The 23,160-nt window shown below is 38.4% G+C and overlaps 1 protein-coding gene across 2 annotated transcripts in view; it reads right to left on the minus strand.

Moving 5' to 3' along the window:
- SOS2 (SOS Ras/Rho guanine nucleotide exchange factor 2) overlaps positions 1–23,160 on the minus strand; it is a 100,565-nt gene that overhangs the window by 72,146 nt on the left and 5,259 nt on the right. For both annotated transcript variants that reach the window (XM_027111177.1, XM_027111178.1), the window contains exon 2: positions 781–906. In XM_027111177.1, the coding sequence (XP_026966978.1) occupies positions 781–906 (126 nt within the window). The remainder of the gene's footprint in view (positions 1–780; positions 907–23,160) is intronic.

The raw sequence follows: 23,160 nt of genomic DNA on the forward strand, positions 1-23,160 counted from the left end.
TTGCCGTTTTATACTCCCACTAGCAATGTATAAGAGTTCTAGTTGCTCTACATCTCATCAATATTCCATGTTATCAGTCTTTAATTTTATCCCTTTTAGTGGGTGTGAAATAGTATCTCATCGTAGTTTTAATCTCTATTTCCCTGATGAATTATGAGCTTGAGTACCTTTTCATATGCTTATTGGCCATAAGTATATCTTCTTTTATGAAGTATCTGTTCAAGATTTTTGCCCACTTGGGTGAGCAGGGTATCTTTTTATTACTGACTTGTAGGAGTTTTTGTTTGTTTGTTTTAACATATTCTGGATACAAGCCTTACCTTACAATTCCTTTGTAAGGAATACATATTGAAACATTTTCTCCTAGTCTGTGACTTATACCTTTTGTATTTTCACATCAATTTTATTCTTTGATATTTACAGTGTTTTGAGTCCTCTGCAAAAAAACATTTGTTTAACACCAGCTTATAAAGATATTCTCCCGCATTTTCTTCTAGAAACTTTATAGTTTCAGCATTTATGTTTAAGACTATGATATATCTTGAACTAATTTTTGTGTGAGATAGGTTTCAAGGGTTTTTCCCACCATAAATTTATCCAGTTGTTTTAGCACTTTTTTTGCTGAAAAACTTCCCTTTCAGAATGAACTGACCATATATCTCCCATTATGATTTCAATGGTTTTACCTTCCATAATAATTTAGAATGATATAGATTTAGATATAAAAATTAATTTGTACAGTGGTTCAATGACTTTTTGAAATAACAAAATAATTTTTACCTCCACATCTTGAACAGTCCTTGGTTGGGCCATGCATAATTTATTAAGCAGCTGAAAAATCAGCTCTTCAATATAATAGAGAGACTCTTCATTAGCTGAGAGATTGGGATGTACTTGCTCCTGAACCTTTAAAAAAAAAAAGTTCTCAATTTAAGTACAGGCAAAATGATATTTATTAAACAAAAGTCAGAGAATCTTATATATAATTTATAGTATTTTACCAGAATGGTTACTCAAATACAGATATAAAACAAAAAATGAAGAAAAACTGTATTTGTTGGTCTCTGTAAACTTTTCTTAACTCAGAGTAGTGGTTCTTAATCTTTTCTAGACTCTGAAAATCAGCTGAAAGCCACTGGCCCCTCATCCTTACCACCAAAAAAGCATATGCACATAAAATATTCTACACAATTTCAAAGGAAGCATGGATACCCTGAAGTTAATTACTAAACCTACTATGTACCAAGATCCCAACCAGGGAAGATATCAATCACTCTCACAAAAGTCGTGAGGCTGCTAAATTTCTGTGGTAAGAGGAGAGGCAGCCATCTGTGATAACTTACGTGATAACCTGTACATGGTTTGGGTTTTGCCCTTCCTGTGACAATTATAATCCTAATGGCTTCTCTCCCCTTTGAGTAGAGCTACTGCAGTGCCTCAGTGGCTTGCCTACATGCGTCAGTGGATTACATGTGACAGTGAAGCTCAGGTGCTGGGGGTGGGGTGGAGGAAGCTGTCAGCTGCGTGTAGGCCAGTGGTGGAGCTGCAGGCACAATCTGCCCTGTCCCTGCTTCCCCACAGAGGTCGGGCAGAGGTGCCCTGCTCCAAGCTGCGTTTTCCCTTCCCCAGAAACAATGCCATTCTTGCTCCCATTCCTACACATCCCCCTCTGGCTCAGGTGAAAGCCATGCCACTGTTTACAGAAAAAAAGTTCAGATGCTTTTGGCCACTGGTCTTGAATCTGCCCTCTCTTTCCAGTGATGAGATCCCACTCCAGAGGCATTTTCTGAGAAAGGTGGTTGGGGCTGGTGGCTATCACTGAAAAGTGACGCCAGTGCTGTACCGCCTAAGTGAGTCAGATGCTGCTCTGCAGGCTGGGCATGGTATCAACCAACCTCACTCTCCCAGGTAAGCAAGGCGCAGGACCCTCTTCACTTGGCCTGCCGACTCCATTACAAAACTGTTTTCCTACAGTTCAAAAGCAAGCCACCCCCACCCCTTGTCCTGGTCCAAAGGGCAGAGCATTTTAGTGAGATCTACTTTGTACATCCCTAGCAACAGTTAAGTCCCTGACATTGGGGCCAAATTCTTATTGTGAGACATACATACCCATCCGGCCTTCCCCAACTGTTCCTCCCAAATTTACTTTTGCTTCAGATCTGGGCCGGGTACCAAATAGAAGACTTTTTGATCATCAGCTACTGCTTGAAGCCTGTTTTCTACAAGGACTCCAAAGGCTGAAGTCTCCCAGGGCACAACATGAGGACAAATTTCTCGTCAGATAAATGTGGCCTCAAGGAGCTTTCCTTTGTTAGTGTCTTCCTCAGACCATGTTTTCCCATTATATTCCTCTGACCCCCTTTTCAGTCAACAGGTGAAGTTCTCCCAGCCCACAGAGGCAGTAACATCATCTTTTGCATCTCCTCCTCTCCTCTGGCCATCTTGGGAAGCAAAATATTATCTTTTAGCCCAGGCTTCACAGCCACTCTTCGTGGGCAGCCCCCATCTGGACTCCAGACCCTGGCCTAGGTGAAGTCAGAGGCTTTCTGACAGATTTCTGAATGGATATTACAGGGATGGAAGGGCTCCCCAACCTGCTGTAGGGAATAGCCTGAGAAGACATGTGTTTGGAATCTTAATATTTTGGCACATGGCTATGTCCATTTTAAGATCTCTGGTGGGTCTGAGATATTTAGGTGTGGGTTAAAGGGACAAGGAGTCTTTTTCTTAGCTAAAGTTTTCAAATACTGTTTTGAACAGTGACAGCTACTCTTTATTGCCAGCCCTTCTGGGCATCTCACCGCCACACCATCTTCTCTAGTGTTAACAGGATCTCTGGTCTTAGAAGCCTGCCTTCAATTCCGAGCTATCCCAAGTAACTGACTGGCCTTGGTATTGGCTGCAACCTTCTGTTAGAACCACACAGGTTCCACCCTCACCTGGCCAGCCTGGTTACTTGGGCCAGTAGGTGCAAGTGACCCTTCCAAGGAACAGGTGTTGATGACTTCAGCATTCAGGGACCCTTTGTGTTCCCCCTTACCTAGAACCCTTAGACTACTCCTATTCTCTTCTCCCTGGAAGCCTCTTTCCAAGAGCCCTATTTTTTAGAGCTGAACTGCACAGATTATAGCTGCTATCATACTTAGTCAAGGAAGAGAGAAAGAAGGCCCTCAGGCACGAACTTTCAACTTCTCTCAAGCCAAACCAGTTTAAAATGAAAACTCTAGAAGGAACTGGATTTCCATTTTCTCATGTCTACCTGTCTTCCCCCTATACTCTAAAGTTACCTGTTTCTAGCAAAATAGAAGGGAAGGAGATGCATGCCTAGCAATACTTCCCCCTCCTCCCCCATGCCCTTCTTTGAAGGCCTCAGCTCGGCTGTTCAGGCCACATCTCTCCTCCCCAAGCTCTTCTCGCTCAGCTTGGTGTCCAGCATCCTGAATATTCCTCAGCAGATTCATCTTGTGGGCTCAGATTCTGGGCTCTCAGTTGAAGGCAAGGAGTCAGATTCTCCGGCTCCCTGCAGGCACCGCAGGGACACTTAGGGAGAGGAGGCTGGCTGGGGGCCTAGGAATGTATGTGCCTGTCTGCCTCCCTGGCAGGCTGGTGAAGGGTGCAAGCCTCAGCTTACTGAACCACAGGAAAGGCTCACAACTAGTAGCAGTATCTTCCAGGTAGGGCTATCCTAGAAATAAGTGCGTGTGAGATGGAGAAATTGCTCAGAGTAGGTTTTTTCCACAGCTGTTGTAGGATTGCACATTTTAGACCAATCTTGTCCAGTATTTTTCCTGTCTTAACTTCTGTATTTTTTTTGTTAAGCCAACAAGTCAAGAATTTGGCCCTACGGGGGGATCCATGTGGTAGGCAATAACTGCTCTTTGGTCAAGGCCTTCATAAAGGATTCGTTCATCCCATTGTCTGTTCCCTAGCCCCACACCTAGGTGAAGACCATGGGGAGGGAAGAATTTTGAGGTCAGTACAAACCAAGTAAGTCTGTAAATTAAAGCTGTTAGTTTTCCTCTGGGAGGGCATTTTGCATCAGGCCTGGGCTATGTGCAGAATCAAACCTGGCTGTAAGTTAGGATAGGCACCATTTGGGCTTCCCTGGTGGCGCAGTGGTTAGGAATCCGCCTGCCAATGCAGGGGACACGGGTTCGAGCCCTGGTCAGGGAAGACCCCACATGCTGTGGAGCAACGAAGCCTGTGCACCACAACTACTGAGCCCACGTGCCACAACTACTGAAACCCACGTGCCTAGAGCCCGTGTTCCACAACAAGAAGCCCCTGCAATGAGAAGTCCGCGCACTTGCAACGAAGAGTAGCCCCTACTCACCGCAACTAGAGAAAGCCGCACACAGCAATGAAGAACCAAAGCAGCCAAAAATAAATTTAAAAAAAAAGAATAGGCACCATTAAATTTGGGGTCCAGAACACTGGGAGAAAGGATTGTGGAGTATGTCATAAAGGTCTTCAGTGCGTCTGGGCCCACCTCACTACTCTGGGCCAGCCTGACTGCCAATGTCCACATTAGCACACACTTGAACCCCTCTGCTGAACTCTAGCCCTGCTCCCCTATGTAGGTCAGAGGTTTGGCCTCTGGGTTTGGGAAGAGAAAACTGCCATGCCGAGAACCCTCAGGCCCTGGAGTTGGGTACTGGCTCTTTTAGCCAGCTTTTGTGGGAACTGTCTTTGATTGAACCACTAAAGAAGCAAAGGGGGTAAGTATGAGGTTCCAGCTACCCAAGACAGACCAGATATCCCTCAAAAACAGCTTGGGTTCCTAGCTACAGACTCTACGAAAGTGAATCAAACCTTTTTCCTCACATTTTTCTTTCCAAATTTATTTGCTTTTAAGAACTATAAACTTCTGGCTATTGTTTTTCTTGTTCTCGGGGCCCCTGGGTAGACAGACACAGCTTGATGATTTCAGAGCAGATATAGGCCAAGAAACCAAGGCATTGAGTGCTGAGTCCAGACAAATGATACTTATATACACATCCAAATTTGAAGAGAAAATGTGTTTCTTTAGGTTTCAAACACTGTAATAGATATAAAGCAAAAATAAAAACCTGCTGTAAAGTTAATAAATAAATAAAATAAACCTACTAGAAGTCTATGAACCCTAGCAACAGAGGTAGCCCTGAATAATCATACTACTTCACATGTTACAGAGGTGCTCTATGAAGTAGGTGCTAGTCAGATTTCTTTTACAATGGTATATGCTGCTTTCTGTTGCCACACAGCTGTGCTGAGCCTCTTTTGTTGTTAAATTTCTTTTTTTTTTTTTTTGGCCTTACCGCATAGCATGCGGGATCCTAGCACCCCACCAGGGATCAAACCTGCACCCCCTGCAGTGGAAGCACAGAGTCTTAACCACTGGACTGCCAGGGAAGTCCCTGTTGTTAAATTTCTTAAAATTAGAATCTAGTAATCTGTCCTAAAAAATAATCCAGTCAAACTGAATATGAGGAAAAAGAAGGTAAAAAATAGTGCCTAGCGTTATAGTAGGTGTCATGTAAATATCTGCTGAAAGAATGATTAAGAGAAAAGTATTGTTCTAATGCATGGTATTAGGAGGATATCAATGCCACTGACATAATAAGAAAAAAATTTAAATAGTCTCATAGTTATTTTGGAAAACTGATGCGGTAGTTAAAAATCTTCCCACAGGGCTTCCCTGGTGGCGCAGTGGTTGAGAGTCCGCCTGCTGATGCAGGGGACACGGGTTCGTGCCCCAGTCCGGGAAGATCCCACATGCCGCGGAGCGGCTGGGCCCGTGAGCCATGGCCGCTGAGCCTGCGCGTCCGGAGGCTGTGCTCGGCAACGGGAGAGGCCACAACAGTGAGAGGCCCGCATACAGCAAAAAAAAAAAAAAAAAAAAAACTTCCCACAAAGAAAACAGCATTAAGTTGACCACTTCATTTAAATTCTCAAAATTTAGCATAAAATTGTTCATTATAGCCTCTTGCATTTTTAAGTTCATAGAAACTTCAGTGAATTCTTTTCTTTCATTAATATCAGTTATTTGTGTGTCCATTCTTTTCTTGATCAGTCTCTCTGGGGTTTATCAATTTTATTAATCTTTTCAAGAACCAACTTTTGGCTTTGTTGATGCTCTCCATTTTATGTTTGTTTTATATTTCATTTATATGTTTCATCTCCATTTTTTCTTCTGCTATTTATTCTTTTTTTCTGACTTCTTGGTATGGATACTTATTTTCAACCTTTCTTCTTTTGCAATATGTATATTTTGTCTAAGAACTACTTTTGTAAAAAACCCACAGATTTTTATATGGAATATTTTTGCAGTCATCCATTTCAAAATAACTTCTAATTTCCATTATGGTATCTTCTTTAACTTTTAGAATTTAAGTATACTTAAATACTTTAAGTATACTTCTTAATTTCTAAACACAGGGTTTTTTTTTCACGTTATCTTTTTTATCAATTTCTAGAATAATCACACTGTGGTCAGAAAAAATACTTTCTATGATTTCAATTTTTTTGAAATATGTTAAGACTTGCTTTTATAGCTCATTGCATGGCCTTAGATGGCTTCACTGACAAACTCATCAAACATTCAAGGAAGAAATGCAACAATCTTAAGCAAGCTTTCTTGAAAAACAGTAAAAGAATAAGTAGACTTCTCAAGTTATTTTGAGGCTAGCCTTGATATAAAAACTCAAAAAGATGAAAAGTACAGCTCGTTTTCACTCATGAACCTAGAAACAAAAGCCTAAATAAACTATTAGCTAACTTAATTCTGTAATATATTAAAAAAAATTATACAACATGACCAAGCTGGATTTATCCTAGGAATGTTAAGTTGGCTTAATGTTGGAAAATCAAGCAAAGTAATTCACCATGTTAACAGATTAAATAAGAGAGAAAAATAATATGATCTTAAACAGATGTAGAAAAAGCACATAAAATTTTGAATATTCATTCATAATCAAATCCCTTAATGAACTTCCTGAATTTGGTAAAAGATATCTACAAAAATCTAAAAGAAACATCATAGTTAATGGTAAAACACTGAAAGCTTTCCTTTTGAGATTAGGAAAAAGGCAAAGATACTAGCTATTATGATTTCTATTCCACATTGTACTGGAGGTCCTGGTCAGTGAAGTACAGCAAGAAAAATGAAAGTATAAGAATCAGAAAAGAAGAAACAAATCTGCAGATGATTTGATTGCCCACTGTGATAGTTAATTTGATGTGTCAACTTCTGGGCCACCAGGTACCCAGATGTTTGGTTAAATATTATTTCTGAGGGTGTCTCTGAGGGCGTTTGTGGATGAGATTAACATTTGAACTGGTAGACTGGGTAAAGCAGATTGCGCTCCCCAGAGTGGGTGGACCTCATGCAATCCACTGAAGGCCTGAATAGTAGAAAAGGCTGGGTAAGAAAGAATTCTCTCTCTCTGCCTGACAGGTTTTCAGTCTTCTTTTGCTTTTGGACTAGAACTTGGACTAGAATTACACCATCAGTTCTCCTGGGTCTCCAGCTTACTGACTGCAGATCTGCACTTCTCTGTCTCTATAAGAGTGTGTGTGTGTGTGTGTGTGTATGTGTGTGTGTGTGTATTTCTGTTTCTCTAAAGATCCCAGACTAATACACCCATGAAGGAAAATAAAAATATGGTACACATAAATTATTTCAAATCATAAAAATAAAATGTTATTTCTGTGTAACAGCAACAAAGTTAGAAAATAAATTTTTAAAATAACATCACTTACAATAGAATAAACATTATAACATGTATCTTGGAATAAATCTTAGATAAGAAGTACAAGACTCCTAGGGAGAAAAACCAGACTATGAGAAAAATTAAAGATCTAAATAAATGAAATAAAATACCATGTTCATGAATTATCAGACTTAATATTGTAAATATATCAATTCTCCTCAAACTGATCCATGGAGTTAATAAAATCACAGTCAAAACCAAAGAGTATGTTTGGTTAAAATTGAAAAGATAATTTCAAAACTTATATAGAAATACAAAAAGCTAAGAAATCAGTCATATACTCTTAAAGAAATATAAGTGCTTGCTCCAATTATTATTGGAATTTATTACAAAGCTACAGTATTTAATAATGTGATACTGATATAATGATAGACAAACAGATGAAAAGAACAGAACAGAGAGTACAGAAACAAGCCCACAGATATACAGACCCTTGATGTACAACAAAGGTGGCATTATGGGCAGGGGGAGGATTGTTGAGGGACACTGGGGCAAGTCGATGAATAGTGAACAACTGGATACCCATATGGAGAAGAATGAAATCAACTCCTATTCACACTCGATACAAAAATCAATTTTAGTTGATTTTAGACCTATTAAATAAATAGCCCTAATAAAGTTCTGATAATATAAAACAAGATAATAGATAATTATCTTCATGACCTCAGGGCAGAAAAGGATTTACTAAACAGAACACAAAAATTACTACCCAAAGTGTGATAATACCAAGTGTTGTTGATTATGTAGAAAAATGGGAACTCTCACACACTACCAATGGCGTGCAAAATGGCTCTATCACTTTGGAAAACTTTGCCATCAACTACTAAAGTTCAAGATAGGCATACCCTATGATCCAGTAATTCTACTACTCAATATTTTATATCCTTTAAAACTCTACAGTCCAATACAGTAGACACCAGCCTCATGTGGCTACTGAGCACATGAAATGTAGTTCTACTGAACTGGAGATGGGCTATAAGAGTAAAATGCATACCAGACATCAAAGATCTAGCACACACAAAAAATGTCAAATATCTCAATAATTTTTATGTTGACTATATGCTGAAATGATTAGATTTATTGGGTTAAATACGTTATTTAAATCAATTCCATCTGTGTCTTCGTATATATTTAATGTGGTTATGAGAAAAGTTTAAATTACATATGTGGTTAATATTATATTCCAATTGGACAGCACTGCTCTAGAGCAATAAGCACAAACGTTTACCAGAAGACATGTACAAGAAGGCTCATAAAAAACATTATTGGTGGACTTCACTCGTGGTGCAGTGGTTACGAATCCACCTGCCGGGCTTCCCTGGTGGCGCAGTGGTTGAGAGTCCGCCTGCCGATGCCACAATGAGAAGCCCGCACATCACAACGAAGAGTAGCCCCCCGCTCGCCCCAACTAGAGAAAGCCTACAAATTGGAAGGAATTGAGAAGGAATAAAATTGGAAAAGAAGAAATAAAATCATCGCTATTTGCTGATGACATGATACTATACATAGAAAATCCTAAAGATGCCACCAGAAAACTACTAGAAGTATTAAGTGAATTTGGTTAAGGTTGCAGGATACAAAACTAATGCACAGAAATCTCTGGCATTCCTATACACCAACACCGAAAAATCAGAAAGAGAAATTAAGGAAACACTCCCATTTACCACTGCAACAAAAAGAATAAAATACCTAGGAATAAACCTGCCTAAACAGGCAAAAGACTTGTACTCAGAAAACTATAAAACACTGATGAAAGGAATCAAAGATGACACAAACAGATGGAGAAATATATCATGTTCTTAGATTGGAAGAATCAATATTGTGAAAATGACTATACTACCCAAAGCAATCTACAGATTCAATGCAATCCCTATCAAACTACCAATGGCATTCTTCACAGAATTAGAACAAAGAAATCTTACAATTCGTATGGAAACACAAAAGACCCCGAATAGCCAAAGCAATCTTGAGAAAGAAAAACAGAGTTGGAGGAATCAGGCGCCCCAACTTCAAACTATACCACAAAGCTACAGTAATCAAGACAGTATGGTACTGGCACAAAAACAAAAATATAGATCAATGGTACAGGACAGAATGCCCAGAGATAAACCCACGCACATATGGGCACCTAATTTACGACAAAGGAGGCAAGAACATACAATGAAGAAAAGACAGCCTCTTCAATAAGTGGTGCTGGGAAAACTGGAGAGCTACATGTAAAAGAATGAAATTAGAACACTACCTAATACCATACACAAAAGTAAACTCAAAATGGATTAAAGACTTAAATGTAAGACCAAACACTATAAAACTTTTAGAGGAAAACATAGGAAAAACATTCTTTGACATAAATCACAGCAAGATCTTTTTTGATCCACCTCCTAGAGTAACAGAAATAAAAACAAATGGGACTTAATTAAACTTAAAAACTTTTGCACAGCAAAGAAAACCATAAACAAGACAAAAAGACAACCATCAGAATGGGAGAAAATATTTGCAAATGAAACAGACAAAGGAGTAATCTCCAAAATATACAAACAGCTCATGGAGCTCAATATCAAAAAAACCGGAACAATCCAGTTAAAAAATGGGCAGAAGACCTAAACAGCCATTTCACCAAGGAAGACACACATATGGCCAAGAGGCACATGAAAAGATGCTCAACATCACTAATTATTAGAGAAATGCAAATCAAAACTGCAATGAGGTATCACCTCACACCGGTCAGAATGGCCATTATCAAAAAAATTAGAAACAATAAATGCTGGAAAGGGTGTGTTGAAAAGGGAACTCTCCTACACTGTTGGTGGGAATGTAAATTGATACAACCACTATGGAAAACAGTATGGAGGTTCCTTAAAAAACTAAAAATAGAACTACCATATGACCCAGCAATCCCACTACTGGGCATATACCCTGAGAAAACCATAATTCAAAAAGAGACATGCACCACAATGTTCACTGCAGCACTATTTACAATAGCCAGGACATGGAAGCAACCTAAGTGTCCATCTACAGATGAATGGATAAAGAAGATGTGGCACATATATAAAATGTAATATTACTCAGCCATAAAAAGAAATGAAACTGAGGTATTTGTAGTGAGGTGGATGGACCTAGAGTCTGTCATACAGAGTGAAGTAAGTCAGAAAGAGAAAAACAAATACCGTATGCTGACACATATATATGGAATCTTAAAAAAAAAAAAAATGGTACTGATGAACCTAGTTGCAGGGCAGGAATAAAGAGGCAGACATAGAGAATGGACTTGATGACATGGGGAGGGAGCACGAAGCTGGGGCGAAGTGAGAGTAGCATCGACATATATACACTACCGAATGTACAATAGTTGGCTGGTGGGAAGCAGCAGCATAGCACAGGGAGATCGGTTTGGTGCTTTGCGATGACCTAGAAGGGTGGGATAGGGAGGACAGGAGGGAGGCTCAAGAGGGAGGGGACATGGGGACATGTGTATGCATATGGCTGATTTGCTTTGCTGTGCAACAGAAACTAACACGGTATTGTGAAGCAATTATACTCCAATAAAGATCTATTAAAAAAAAAAAAGAACTACAGTGGTGACAGTTCTGAAAAAAAAACAAAGGAACCAATACAGAAGAAAAGCCAAAGGAATGCCCAGGATGAAGTAAGGGAAAATTATAAGATGAGAGCTGTACAACAGGCATAAAGGTCACCAGTCTGATAAGAGCAGATCAGAAGGCTCTAAGAGAAGCTATCTCAAGAAGATGAAATTATCAGAGTAACTGATGGATCTAAAACTCTTGAGAGGATATTTAAACAACTGGTAGAGAGTTTGAGCTTAAATTAATAAATACACAGAAAATACACAAACAAGAAAACAAGACAATTATTAACTTCAGTAAAAAGGTTAGGTAGTAAGAAAAAGTGGTTTAACTATAAATAACATATAGTATAGTATATGGTCATTATTTATGGTTATAATACTATAAACTCTGAATACTGATCCAACCAAAATTAAGATATAACCATGGGGTGGGAGGAGAGACAGGAAGTATATGTGGTTGGAGGGGGAACGTATATGTGTATTGAAGAATATTAAATCCTTACCTTCCAGAGTAGGAAATCAACAGATAATGCCCAAAACAGAAAAGTCATAAGTAGCGATAGAAGCACTTTTTTTCCTTAGAGACACAGAATACTGAAATGAATCATTTTGAAAAATTAAAGGGACTGCCTCTAGGAAGCAAAAAATGTTGTGAATAGTGAGGAGGTAATGCTCTTTTTCGTAACAAGCCTTATAGAGCTATTTATCTTTTTTTTTCCGTGAATAATTTTGATAAAATACAAAGAAATTTACAAGGAAACATGATAAGTGGGGAAGTGAGAAAGAGGAAGGACACATGAAACTGGAGACAATAATTAAAAACTACTTTTTCAAGAAGTCTGGATAAGAAGAGTTTAAATAAGGCAATTAGAAATTCATATAGGACTAACATCCAAAAAACCTGGCTTTATATTTCTTTAGAAATTCCAGATAGATTTGGGAGAAATAAATCTTTCCTCTTACAACCTGCACTTCTTTCATATAATAAGAGGAAACTTAATTACATCCTACCATGTATTTCTATTAGATCAACAGACATTTTAAAAAATATAAAATAAACATTTATATTGGAAGTTCAGCTTGGAGTTCATAAGGCTGTTTGTTATAACATCCTTCCATAAAAGCCAAGGGCCCTAATCAGTAAAAATGACTGTGCATGAGAATTAAGATAATGTCTAATGGATTTTTTTCTATGATTATGATTTTAGTAAATAACCTACAAAGCAACCTTAACACTGAGCATCTGAGTTTCTTATACTAAACTTGTTAAACTGCAAATATGAAAAGTCATAAAAACAAATATACAGTGTTAAAATCCCAGCCATAGGGCTTCCCTGGTGGCGCAGTGGTTGAGAGTCCGCCTGCCGATGCAGGGGACACGGGTTCGTGCCCCGGTCCGGGAGGAACCCACATGCCGCGGAGCGGCTGGGCCCATGAGCCATGGCCGCTGAGCCTGCGCGTCCGGAGCCTGTGCTCCGCAACGGGAGAGGCCACACAGTGAGAGGCCCGCGTATCACAAAAATAAAAAATCCCAGACATAAATACTAATAAGGACATCAAGATGACAATGAAAGATAACCATATTTTGTACTTTCACAGTATTTACTACCTCAGCACCCTGAGAGACAATCAACATAAAATTACCACATCAGAACAAACTCATTTTCAGATTTTTCTGAAAGACTGGTCAGAAAAAGAGCAATTAAAATAATTTTCAATCTTTAACAGTAGATTAACAAGTCAGACCTGTATTTTAGTTACACCGTATTTTCAAATTGCCAGAAGGTACTTCCTTATACACACACTGTAAACAGAATAGTCATAATACTATATATTCATGCATAGACACATATAAAAGCATTAAACTTTATTTTTTAAATTGATAAATACTAGGTTTGACAAATTTTGGAAATGCTATTTCCTAATATATATATTTTTTCAGTCCCCCATACTCACAATCAAATAAAAAAATCTTGCTAGTGCACTTGTTTAATCAACTATCATTTGAGTTTCTGGTACAATGTAGAAATAAATCCCTCTGGATACACAGTCTGTGTATTTACTTATGTCAAATTCTTTATTCCACTGCTAAGATTTCATGCAAGTGCCTCAAACACCAATTAAGAATACTGTAAGTTTTGTTTGTTGTAAGAGTTAAAATTCAATTTAAAAAGAAAAAGCGGCAAATTTCATCCTAAAGATATATTACTACAAAATATTGCTCATAGAAATTTTTAAAAACCTAAATAAATGAAAATTTAAACTGTATGGGTTTAAAGACTCAATATTGTTAAGATGTCAATTTCCCTCAAATAATCTATAAATTCAACAAAATTCCAGGATTTTTTTTTTTTGGTAGAAATTGACAGGCTAATTTTAAAATTCCTATGGCTATACAAAGGTCTTAGAATAACCAAAACAACTCTGAAAAAGAACAAAGTCGGAAGGCTAAAACTACCTGATTCCAAGATTTTTTATAAAGCTACAATAATCCAAATAGTGTGGTAATGATGTAAAGATAGGAAAATAGGGACTTCCCTGCCAGTCCAGTGGTTAGGACTTTGCCCTTCCACTGCAGGGGGCGTAGGTTTGATTCTTAGTCAGGGAACTAAGATGCTGCATGCTGCACAGCCAAATAAATAAATAATAAAATAAATAAATTTTTAAAAGATAGGACAAAAGACCAATGCAACAGAATAGAGAATCCAGAAATAAAAACACAAATACAGACAAATGATTTTTTTGCTCGTTCATGCAAAGTTCTAAAAATTTAAAACTTTTGCTCTTCAAAAGATAATATTAAGAGTGAATTGAATATAATCAGTGAATCAGACAATGAACTAATAACATTTTATAGTAATAAAACAATATATTTTGGTCTTTCAAGAACTGAGATTTTCTCCATAGGAATAATTTAATTCTTTAATTTTAAACTATATTAATGTGTACATTGAACGCTCTAAGTTGAAGCCATCATTCTCAATTAAATAACACTACTATGACAATACTTGAACTAAATTTTAAAACAAAAATTAGCACTTTCTCTTGGTAAATAAGCTATAACTCTGTCAGAAATTATTGACTAAATGCGTATTAATGTACTAACTATACTTTCTAAGGTGAAGTTGCTATAGTATTTAATGTATATATAGAAAGTGAGAAGAAATGAGTAAGTTGCAGATTAGACAGAATTTAGAATTAGGTTTCGAAAAATGAAGTTGTCATATATGGGTTCTAGCACATCTCACCATAAAAATTCTGGAGATCGGATAATTGTAACCTGGTTAATTTGGGATGATGGATATTTTGGACTAATAGTGACAACATAAATACATTTTAGGACTAGTATACATGTGGCATATGGATTCATGGGAAGAATGAAAACCTAAACTATATAGTTTATAATCCATAAACTATTTTATAGCATTCAAAGATAAGGTATCATTATTGATAGTATTAAATACAGTTACCCTGAACATTGATGGTTCAAAACATTTTACTGGATTATGCAATGTTAACCCAGAATTTGTTTTGATCCTTGGATGTATATATATATATAATAATGCCAATTAACTTTATTTACTTTCTTGTTTACATGTTGGGTTTTTTGTTTTAAAATTATTTTGTTAAAAAAATCCCAATAAAGATTTATTGCTTTTTTTTTTTTTTTTTTTTTGCCGTACGCGGGCCTCTCACTGTTGTGGTCCCTCCCGTTGAGGAGCACAGGCTCCGGACACGCAGGCTCAGCGGCCATGGCTCACGGGCCCAGCCGCTCCGCGGCATGTGGGATCTTCCCGGACCGGGGCACGAACCCGTGTCCCCTGCATCGGCAGGCGGACTCTCAACCACTGCGCCACCGGGGAAGCCCCTATTGCTATTTTTAAAGAGGTAATACTAAGAGAATAAAAAACTACAGACTGAAAGAAAATCTTTGTATATAAAAGATTTATAGTTAGATACATAAAGAATCCTCAAAACTCAACAATAAGAAATCAAACAACTTAACAAAAAAGGGCAAGGGATCTGAACAAACAGTTCACCAAAGAAGATATATGGATGGCAAATAAGGACAGGAGAGATGCTTGACATCATTAATCATCAGGGAAATGCAAATTAAAACAAGATACCAGTATAATAACCCGATTAGGATGGCTAGAAATAAATTTAAATACCAAGTGCTGGCAGGAAGAACTGGAATTCTCATATGTTGCTGGTGGGAATGTAAAACTGTACAACAGTTCAAATAGAAAACAGTGTGACAGTTACTTAAAAAGTTAAACACACCTACTACCTGATCCAGTCACTCGTTGATAATTACCCAAGAGAAAAGGAACTATATGCCCATACAAAGACTTGTATACACATGTTTACAGCTTTATTTTTAACAGCCAAGATATGAAAACCAAATGTACATCAACAAGTGAATGGATTAAAAAAAAAAAAAAAAGTGGGGACTTCCCTGGTGGTCCAGTGGTAAAGAATCCGCCTTAATGCAGGGGATGTGGGTTCGATTCCTCGTTAGGGAACTAAGATCCCACATGCCTCGGGGCAACTAAAGTCCCGTGCCGCAACTACTGAGCTCGAGCGCGTCAACTAGAGCCCTCGTGCCACAAACTACAGAGCCCACGCGCCCTGGAGCCTGTGTGCCACAACTAGAGAAGAGAAAACCCACACGTCACAACTAGAGAGAAGGCCGTGCACCACAACAAAGAGCCTGCACACCGCAACAAAAGATCCTGCTTGCCTCAACGAAGATCCTGCATGCTGCAACTAAGACTGGACACGGCCGAAAATAAATAAAATAAATAAATAAATGATAAATCTTTAAAAAAAAAAAAGTGGTATATCCACACTATGGAATGCTACTGAACAAAAAGGAATGAACTATTGATGTATGCAACAACATGGATGGATCTCAAAATAATCATGTTGAGTGAAAGAAGCCAGGCAAAAATAACAATATATACTGTGTGATTCCATTACCAAAAAACTCTGGAAAAAGCAATCTATAGTTATAGGAAGCAAATCAGTGATTGCTTGTGGATTAGAGGTCAGGAGGGATGGGAGGGAGAATTATAGAGAGTCAAGAGGAAATCTATGGGCTGAAGGCTATACTATCTTTATTATGAATGTTTCACTTAAGTATACATACATAAAAACTTATCAAACTGTACACTTTAAATATGTGCAGTTTATTGTATGTTAATTCTCAAATAAGTTATTTAAAATAATATAAAAATCAATATTCTGAGGTAGCATTTTTCTGATCAGGGTGTATAATCAAGAATTGAAACCACAGTTGTACACTATAAACTAAGGTCAGGAACTATTTCTTATGTTTTTGGTCTCTTCCTATTTCCCCACTCCTTTATTCCTAACACAAAGGTAATTTAGCACCATGCTTTGCATAAAGCAAGCACTCAGTAAACAGCTGCTAAATAAATTCATGGTAGCAAACAGATTCCCTGAACTTGCTGAAATTCAGAGACTGGGAAAAATTAAGAAGTCCATTAACTTTGGTTTTATTTCATTGGATATGTACCTGAAGACTCAGTTATCCCATATAACATTATAAATGAGGGGATTCCCACTGTATGTTCCTCTATTCCCACTGTCTATTAATATTCACTTCCCTTCCCACTTAGATTTAGTGTTCTTAATTAGGTGCTTTCTTGACAGGTTTTCAAGGTGGATTGATTGATTGACTGATTGATTGATTTACTTTTGGCTGCATTGGGTCTTCCTTGCTGCGCGGGCTTTCTCTAGTTGCGGCGAGCAGGGACTACTCTTTGTTGCGGTGTGCGGGCTTCTCAGTGCAATGGCTTCTCTTGTTGCAGAGCACAGGCTCTAGGTGTGCGGGCTTCAGTAGTTGGCACACGGGCTCAATAGTTGTGGCTTGCAGGCTCTAGAGCGCAGGCTCAGTAGTTGTGGCGCATGGGCTTAGTTGCTCCGCGGCATGTGGGATCTTCCCGGACTAGGGATCAAACCTGTGTCCCCTGCACTGGCAGGCCAATTCTTTAACCACTGTGCCACCAGGGAAGTCCCCAAGGTGGGTTTACTTAAAATACAGAAACTACAGGCCAGGAATCTCATTCTATTTAGCTTAATATTAGGTAAGGGCTTACCATAAAACAATCAAAACATACAGGAAAGACTATTAGCTGAAACTGAAAGTTTTGTCATTAAAATTTCCTTGATTGGAATGAAATGGCAAATGAACTGTAAGTACCTTCCCATACAATCAGGCCAAGAAAGTACAGGCTAGATCAATGGTTCCCAACGTGTTCCAGTGGCAGAGCATTTGGAAGTCACAGTGCTCTTAGAAGAATATGAAGTGTTAAGATACTTACACTTCATCATAGTAAGCAAGAAGAATGTTAATAAAAATGACTATAAAACTTAAAACTATAGGCACATGTTTGTAAGTAAAAACAAAAAGTATCATAAGCAGTTCTCCCTGTAAAACCTCTATATCTCTTGTTCATTTACTTTACAATCTTGCACTACTCATTAGCAGATAAACTGCAGCACGTACCACAGACCTAAGAAAAACTTAAGAGAAAAAAATAAAACTGAAAAAAATTAATAGTGGCTTTTTTTCCTGTGACCTGGGGAAAAGATCACTAAGTATTCAGTCAAAGTTTAAGACTCCCTGGGCCAAATGCCCATGTCCTTCAGCATACTACCAAAACTACTATTTGCACTCTTTCTTAAAGAAGATCTGCCGGCAAGGTACTTGCACTCAAGGAGTAAATAAAGGAGGTTCTCCTTTCCCACATCTCCACAACTGCCCTCCTCCCACTTAACTGAAGAAAGGCAGATCTCCTACTTATCCTGAATCTCATTATGGTGCATTGCTCTGCAGTACAATAAATAAATAAATAAATAAATTCTATGACACAAAACAAGGAGACAATGATAAATATTTTTCATTTAACCTTGCTTTTTCTATCCCCTAGCCTACTGTCAAAAAATACACTATAATGCAGGGAAAAGCTCATGAGAACAAAGAAAAGAAAGCATATTTAAAAAGTACTAAATAAGACTTCCCTGGCGGTCCAGTGGTTAAGACCCCACGCTTCCACTGCAGGGGGTATGGGTTTGATCCCTGGTCAGGGAACTAAGATCCCGAGTGCTGCACAGAGCAGCCATAAACAAACAAACAAACAAAACTAAATACAGGCAACATCACCTTATTTCATTCAGGAGAAAAAATTCAAAGCAAGTTTTCACACCTTATCTATCTTTCTATCTTACCATTTGAATTCAGAAGTGAGATGGTTGGCATGTGACATGTATTAACACATTCATTTGAATTGAAAAATTAAGTTAGACTTTGAACAAGATAAATACAATAGGCTGGTTGGCTTGACAACTAAATTGACTTTACCAATTAGGTTATGTGGGGATATTTTCCATAAAATGAGTAGTCAGAATTCTAAGGTGGCTGGCTTCCAAGATTCCCACCCCTGGTATACATGCCCTGTACACTCCTCTCCTCTTGAATGTGGGCAGGACCTGTGAATAGGGTGAGATATCACTCCTATGATAATATTACCGTATATGGCAAAGGTGACTAAGGTCTGTAATCAGTTGATCTTGAGTTAATCAAAAGGGAGATTACCCTGGGTGGGCCAGACCTAAATCAGGTGAGTCCTTCAAAAGAGGGTCTAGAAGTGTGAGACAAGTGACAGCAGCAGATGCAGTTCTGCTGGCTTTGAAGAAGCAAACTGACATATTATAGGGAGGGTCATATGGCAAGGAATGGCAGCAGCCTCTGGGAGCTGAGGGCCTCAGACAGGAAACTGAAAGGAAATGAATTCTGCTAAGAATCACATAAGCTTGGGAGAAGACCCTGAGCCTCAGATGAGTCTGCAGCCCAAGCCAAAACCTTGATTTCAGCCCATGGGACCCAAAGCAGAGAATCTAGCTAAGCCATGTCTGGACTTCTAACTTAGAGTAACTGTGAGATAATAAATGTGTGTTGTGTTAAGCCACCAAGTTGTTGATAATTTCTTATGCAGCAACAGAAAATTAATACAATAAGCTAGATCTACAGCTCCAAGGATTCAATGAAAATGTATTTAAAAAGTGTGATAAGGTAGGGCTTCCCTGGTGGCACAGTGGTTGAGAGTCCGCCTGCCGATGCAGGGGACACAGGTTCATGCCCCGGTCTGGGAAGATCCCACATGCCGCGGAGCGGCTGGGCCCATGATCCATGGCCGCTGAGCCTGTGCGTCCGGAGCCTGTGCTCCACAACGGGAGAGGCCACAGCTGTGAGAGGCCCTCGTACTGCAAAAAACAAACAAACAAACAAACAACAACAACAAAAAAGTGTGATAAGGTAAAATACATCTTATGAGTAAATATTGCCATGGCTAAGGTATATTGAAGTTAATACTATTTTTATTTTCCCAATCTTTCTTGGATATATTGGACTAAACAAGGTACTTCTAAATAAAAAAAGTGAAAAAGTAGCAGTAATAATAATCAGTCATTTGACAAGTCCTAGAAAATCTAGAAAATGAAAAAGTGAATAACTCTAAAGATCAGGTAACAAGTCATTTTTCAAGTCAGGTGCTTTATGATTATTATTTTTCAAAATTCATGACATTTATGTTCTTTTGATCAACTATGGACTACTAATAACTCAACCCAAAAGGAAGTTTTAAAGCTTTATGGTCATTGGGGAAATTTTAAAAAATTCAGTATATAGACATTTTTGTTGTTGCAAAGAAGTATAAATACAAAGGAGGGATCAAAGACTTTTAAACATAAAATAAATATTATATTAGAATATAATTATGTGGGGAAACTAGAATGAAAAGTTCACAGAGAAAAAAGAACAATGTAAATTTCCAACCATTAAAAAAGCACTTTGTCGTGTATTTTAAAAGGATGAACGGTGTGTATTTCATTGGGTACATTTTTTTAAAATTATCTTACCCTTTTATTTTTTTAACATCTTTATTGGAGTATAATTGCTTTACAATGGTGTGTTAGTTTCTGCTTTATAACAAAATGAATCAGCTATAAGTATACATATATCCCCATATCTCCTCCCTCTTGCGTCTCCCTCCCACCCTCCCTATCCCACCCCCTAGTTGGTCACAAAGCACAGAGCTGATCTCCCTGTGCTATGCAGCTGCTTCCCACTGGCGATCTATTTTACATTTGGTAGTGTATTTTGGGTACATTTAAAAGACTAACGGGACTATTTTATTTTAAAACATCAGTATTTACAAAACATATAAAACTATATCTTCTGAAACTAAACTTAAAGATGAAAATTTTTAGATGTCAGCATAAAAATGTACAAATTTTTCAAAAATTCTTTTGGGATACATAGCAAAAAAGTTAGAAAACTTTTAAGAGAACGAATCAAGACTCGGTGTTGATTAGACATGAACCTGGTGTGAGAGGGAAGGAACAGATGATGCCTAGGTTCCTAGGCTTCTGGCTTGAGAACTGAGTACTGTATCATTTATACTGGAGACGTTAAGTTTAGGGAAGATGATAATAAGCTTGGATTGGGACATGCTGTGAACATTTACATATGAATGTCCAGGAAGCAGGAGGTGCAGATAGGCTGCAAGAGAAGGCCTCTTCAAGATGATGTTTGTCTGAAGACTTACAGGAGGTAAAAGGGCCACTCATGTTTTTATCTGCAGGAAGGTTGTTCTAGGCAGAAGAAACTCCAAGTACAATACAAAAGCCCTGACTAGAACATGTCTATGTGTTGGAGGTACGAGGAAGCCAGTGTGGTGCACGAGTAGAGCAAAAAAAGGTCAGTAGTAAATGAGGTCAATGAGGTAAAAGGAGAAGCGGGGGAAATACCAGACTGCAGAGGGCCTAGCAGGCCACTGGGAGGACTTCGACTTTTATTCTGAGAAGCACTGAACAAGGTTTGAGCAAAGGAGTGACATGATCCCACTTATCTCTATTGTGTTGAGAAAAGGCTGAATGGGGCAAGGGTAGAAGAGAGGAGACCAGTTAAGAGGCTACTTTGATACTCCCAGAGTGTTCCCAGGTGGTAGAAGTGGAAGAGTGAGAAATGGTGACTGAATATTGCTATAGTGTGAAGTAGAGCTAAAAGGATTTGCTGACAGATTAGATATGGTTTATAAAAGAAAGACAGGATTCAAGAATAACTCAATATTTTGAGCAACTAGAATGATGGAGTAGCCATTTACTAATGTTGGAAATGTTACAAAAGGAGCAAGTTTTCAGGGGAAGAGAAAGAGCTCAGTATTAGTTGAGATGCCTATCACACATCTTTGTGGAAGTGTTAAGAAAGAAACTGGATATCCAAACTCAGGAGAGACACCTGAGCCAGAATTATAAATTGGAAACCATCAGATAGAGATGAAATGTGAAGCAATGAGGCTGGGTGGGATCTCCAAGAAATCTACTGTAAATAGAAACAGGAGTCCAAAGACTAAGCTCCAGGGAGGTCAGGATGATGTAGATGGGAAGATGAGGAGATCAACAAAGGAGAAGAACTAGGAGGAGTAGTCAGAGAGGGAGAAAACCAGCAGCGTTTGGTGTCCTGGAAGCCAAATGAGGAAAAGATTTCAAAAAGGAGGAAGAGATAAACTATTAAATGCTGCTAATGGGTCAATTAAGAAAAAATTACCAGAGGCTTCCCTGGTGGCGCAGTGGTTGAGAGTCTGCCTGCCGATGCAGGGGACACAGGTTTGTGCCCCGGTCCGGGAAGATCCCACATGCTGCGGAGCGGCTGGGCCCGTGAGCCATGGCCGCTGAGCCTGCGCGTCCGGAGCCTGTGCTCCGCAACGGGAGAGGCCACAACAGTGAGAGGCCCGCGTACGGCAAAAAAAAAAAAAAAATTACAAAGTGCTATGTAAGTAAGAAGTAGTATTTGAGTTTACAAAGTGTCTTAATGAAGAAAACTGGGGTAATGAAAACTTTACTTGGAGGAGATCATAGTAGTGCTCATATCTAGATCTTGATGTTATTTTCATTGTGTTGCTTACACATTAAAATGTAAAGTGTATAACACTTTACACATTTCAAAAGCTTTCTACTTACTATATGTTCTTATGTAAAAAAAGAAAAGAATTTTAGGTTGTTAATTTTTAACATGATTCCATGAGACAATGCTAAATCCATTACTTCCATTAAAATTCCTTCCTGATTCGAATATGCAGGCTAACAGAGGATATAATCAAACTACTGCTCCCTTGAAAGAAAGGCCATGGTTAATAAAAAGATATACACTTGATTTATGTCAAGTGGTAACACAAGTAATGCTTTGGATACTCAGCATAAAACACTTTAATGGAATATTATTGCTCCAAATATACCATACCAAAATTAACCTGAAAATAGAAGAAGACTACTAAATCACGGTTGAGACGAAGCTAAATGCAGCAAGCTAAAACGCATTCCTAATGCTCATCCAGTTCTGGCTGAACCCCTTGGGTCAGTCTGGGTCATTATTAGTTTGGAATAATTCCAAATGACTCCCTAGAGTTCTACTGTTATATTCAGTGGCTTTAGGAAATCCAGAACAGGCCTCATGTCACAAAAATCATAGTTTCTCCTATTCCTTTTAGTTGGAGTGATCTTTTCAAAGAAGCAAGTTTGATCAAGTTCATCTAATTAATTTGTCACATAAATAACCCTATAGGCCTTCCTATTCACAGGTAAAGACCTTAACCTGGGTCCACACTAGAGTCTCTCAACTAGCTCATCTCCTTTTTTTAAAAAAAATAAATTTATTTATTTACTTTGGGCTGTGTTGGGTCTTCGTTGCTGCACGCAGGCTTGTTGTGATGCGCAGGCTTCTCATTGTGGTGGCTT

This window comes from Aethalodelphis obliquidens, unplaced genomic scaffold (genome assembly GCF_003676395.1).
Source record: "Aethalodelphis obliquidens isolate GAN/ISIS:26980383/991018 unplaced genomic scaffold, ASM367639v1 scaffold10, whole genome shotgun sequence".
NCBI lineage: Eukaryota > Metazoa > Chordata > Mammalia > Artiodactyla > Delphinidae > Aethalodelphis > Aethalodelphis obliquidens.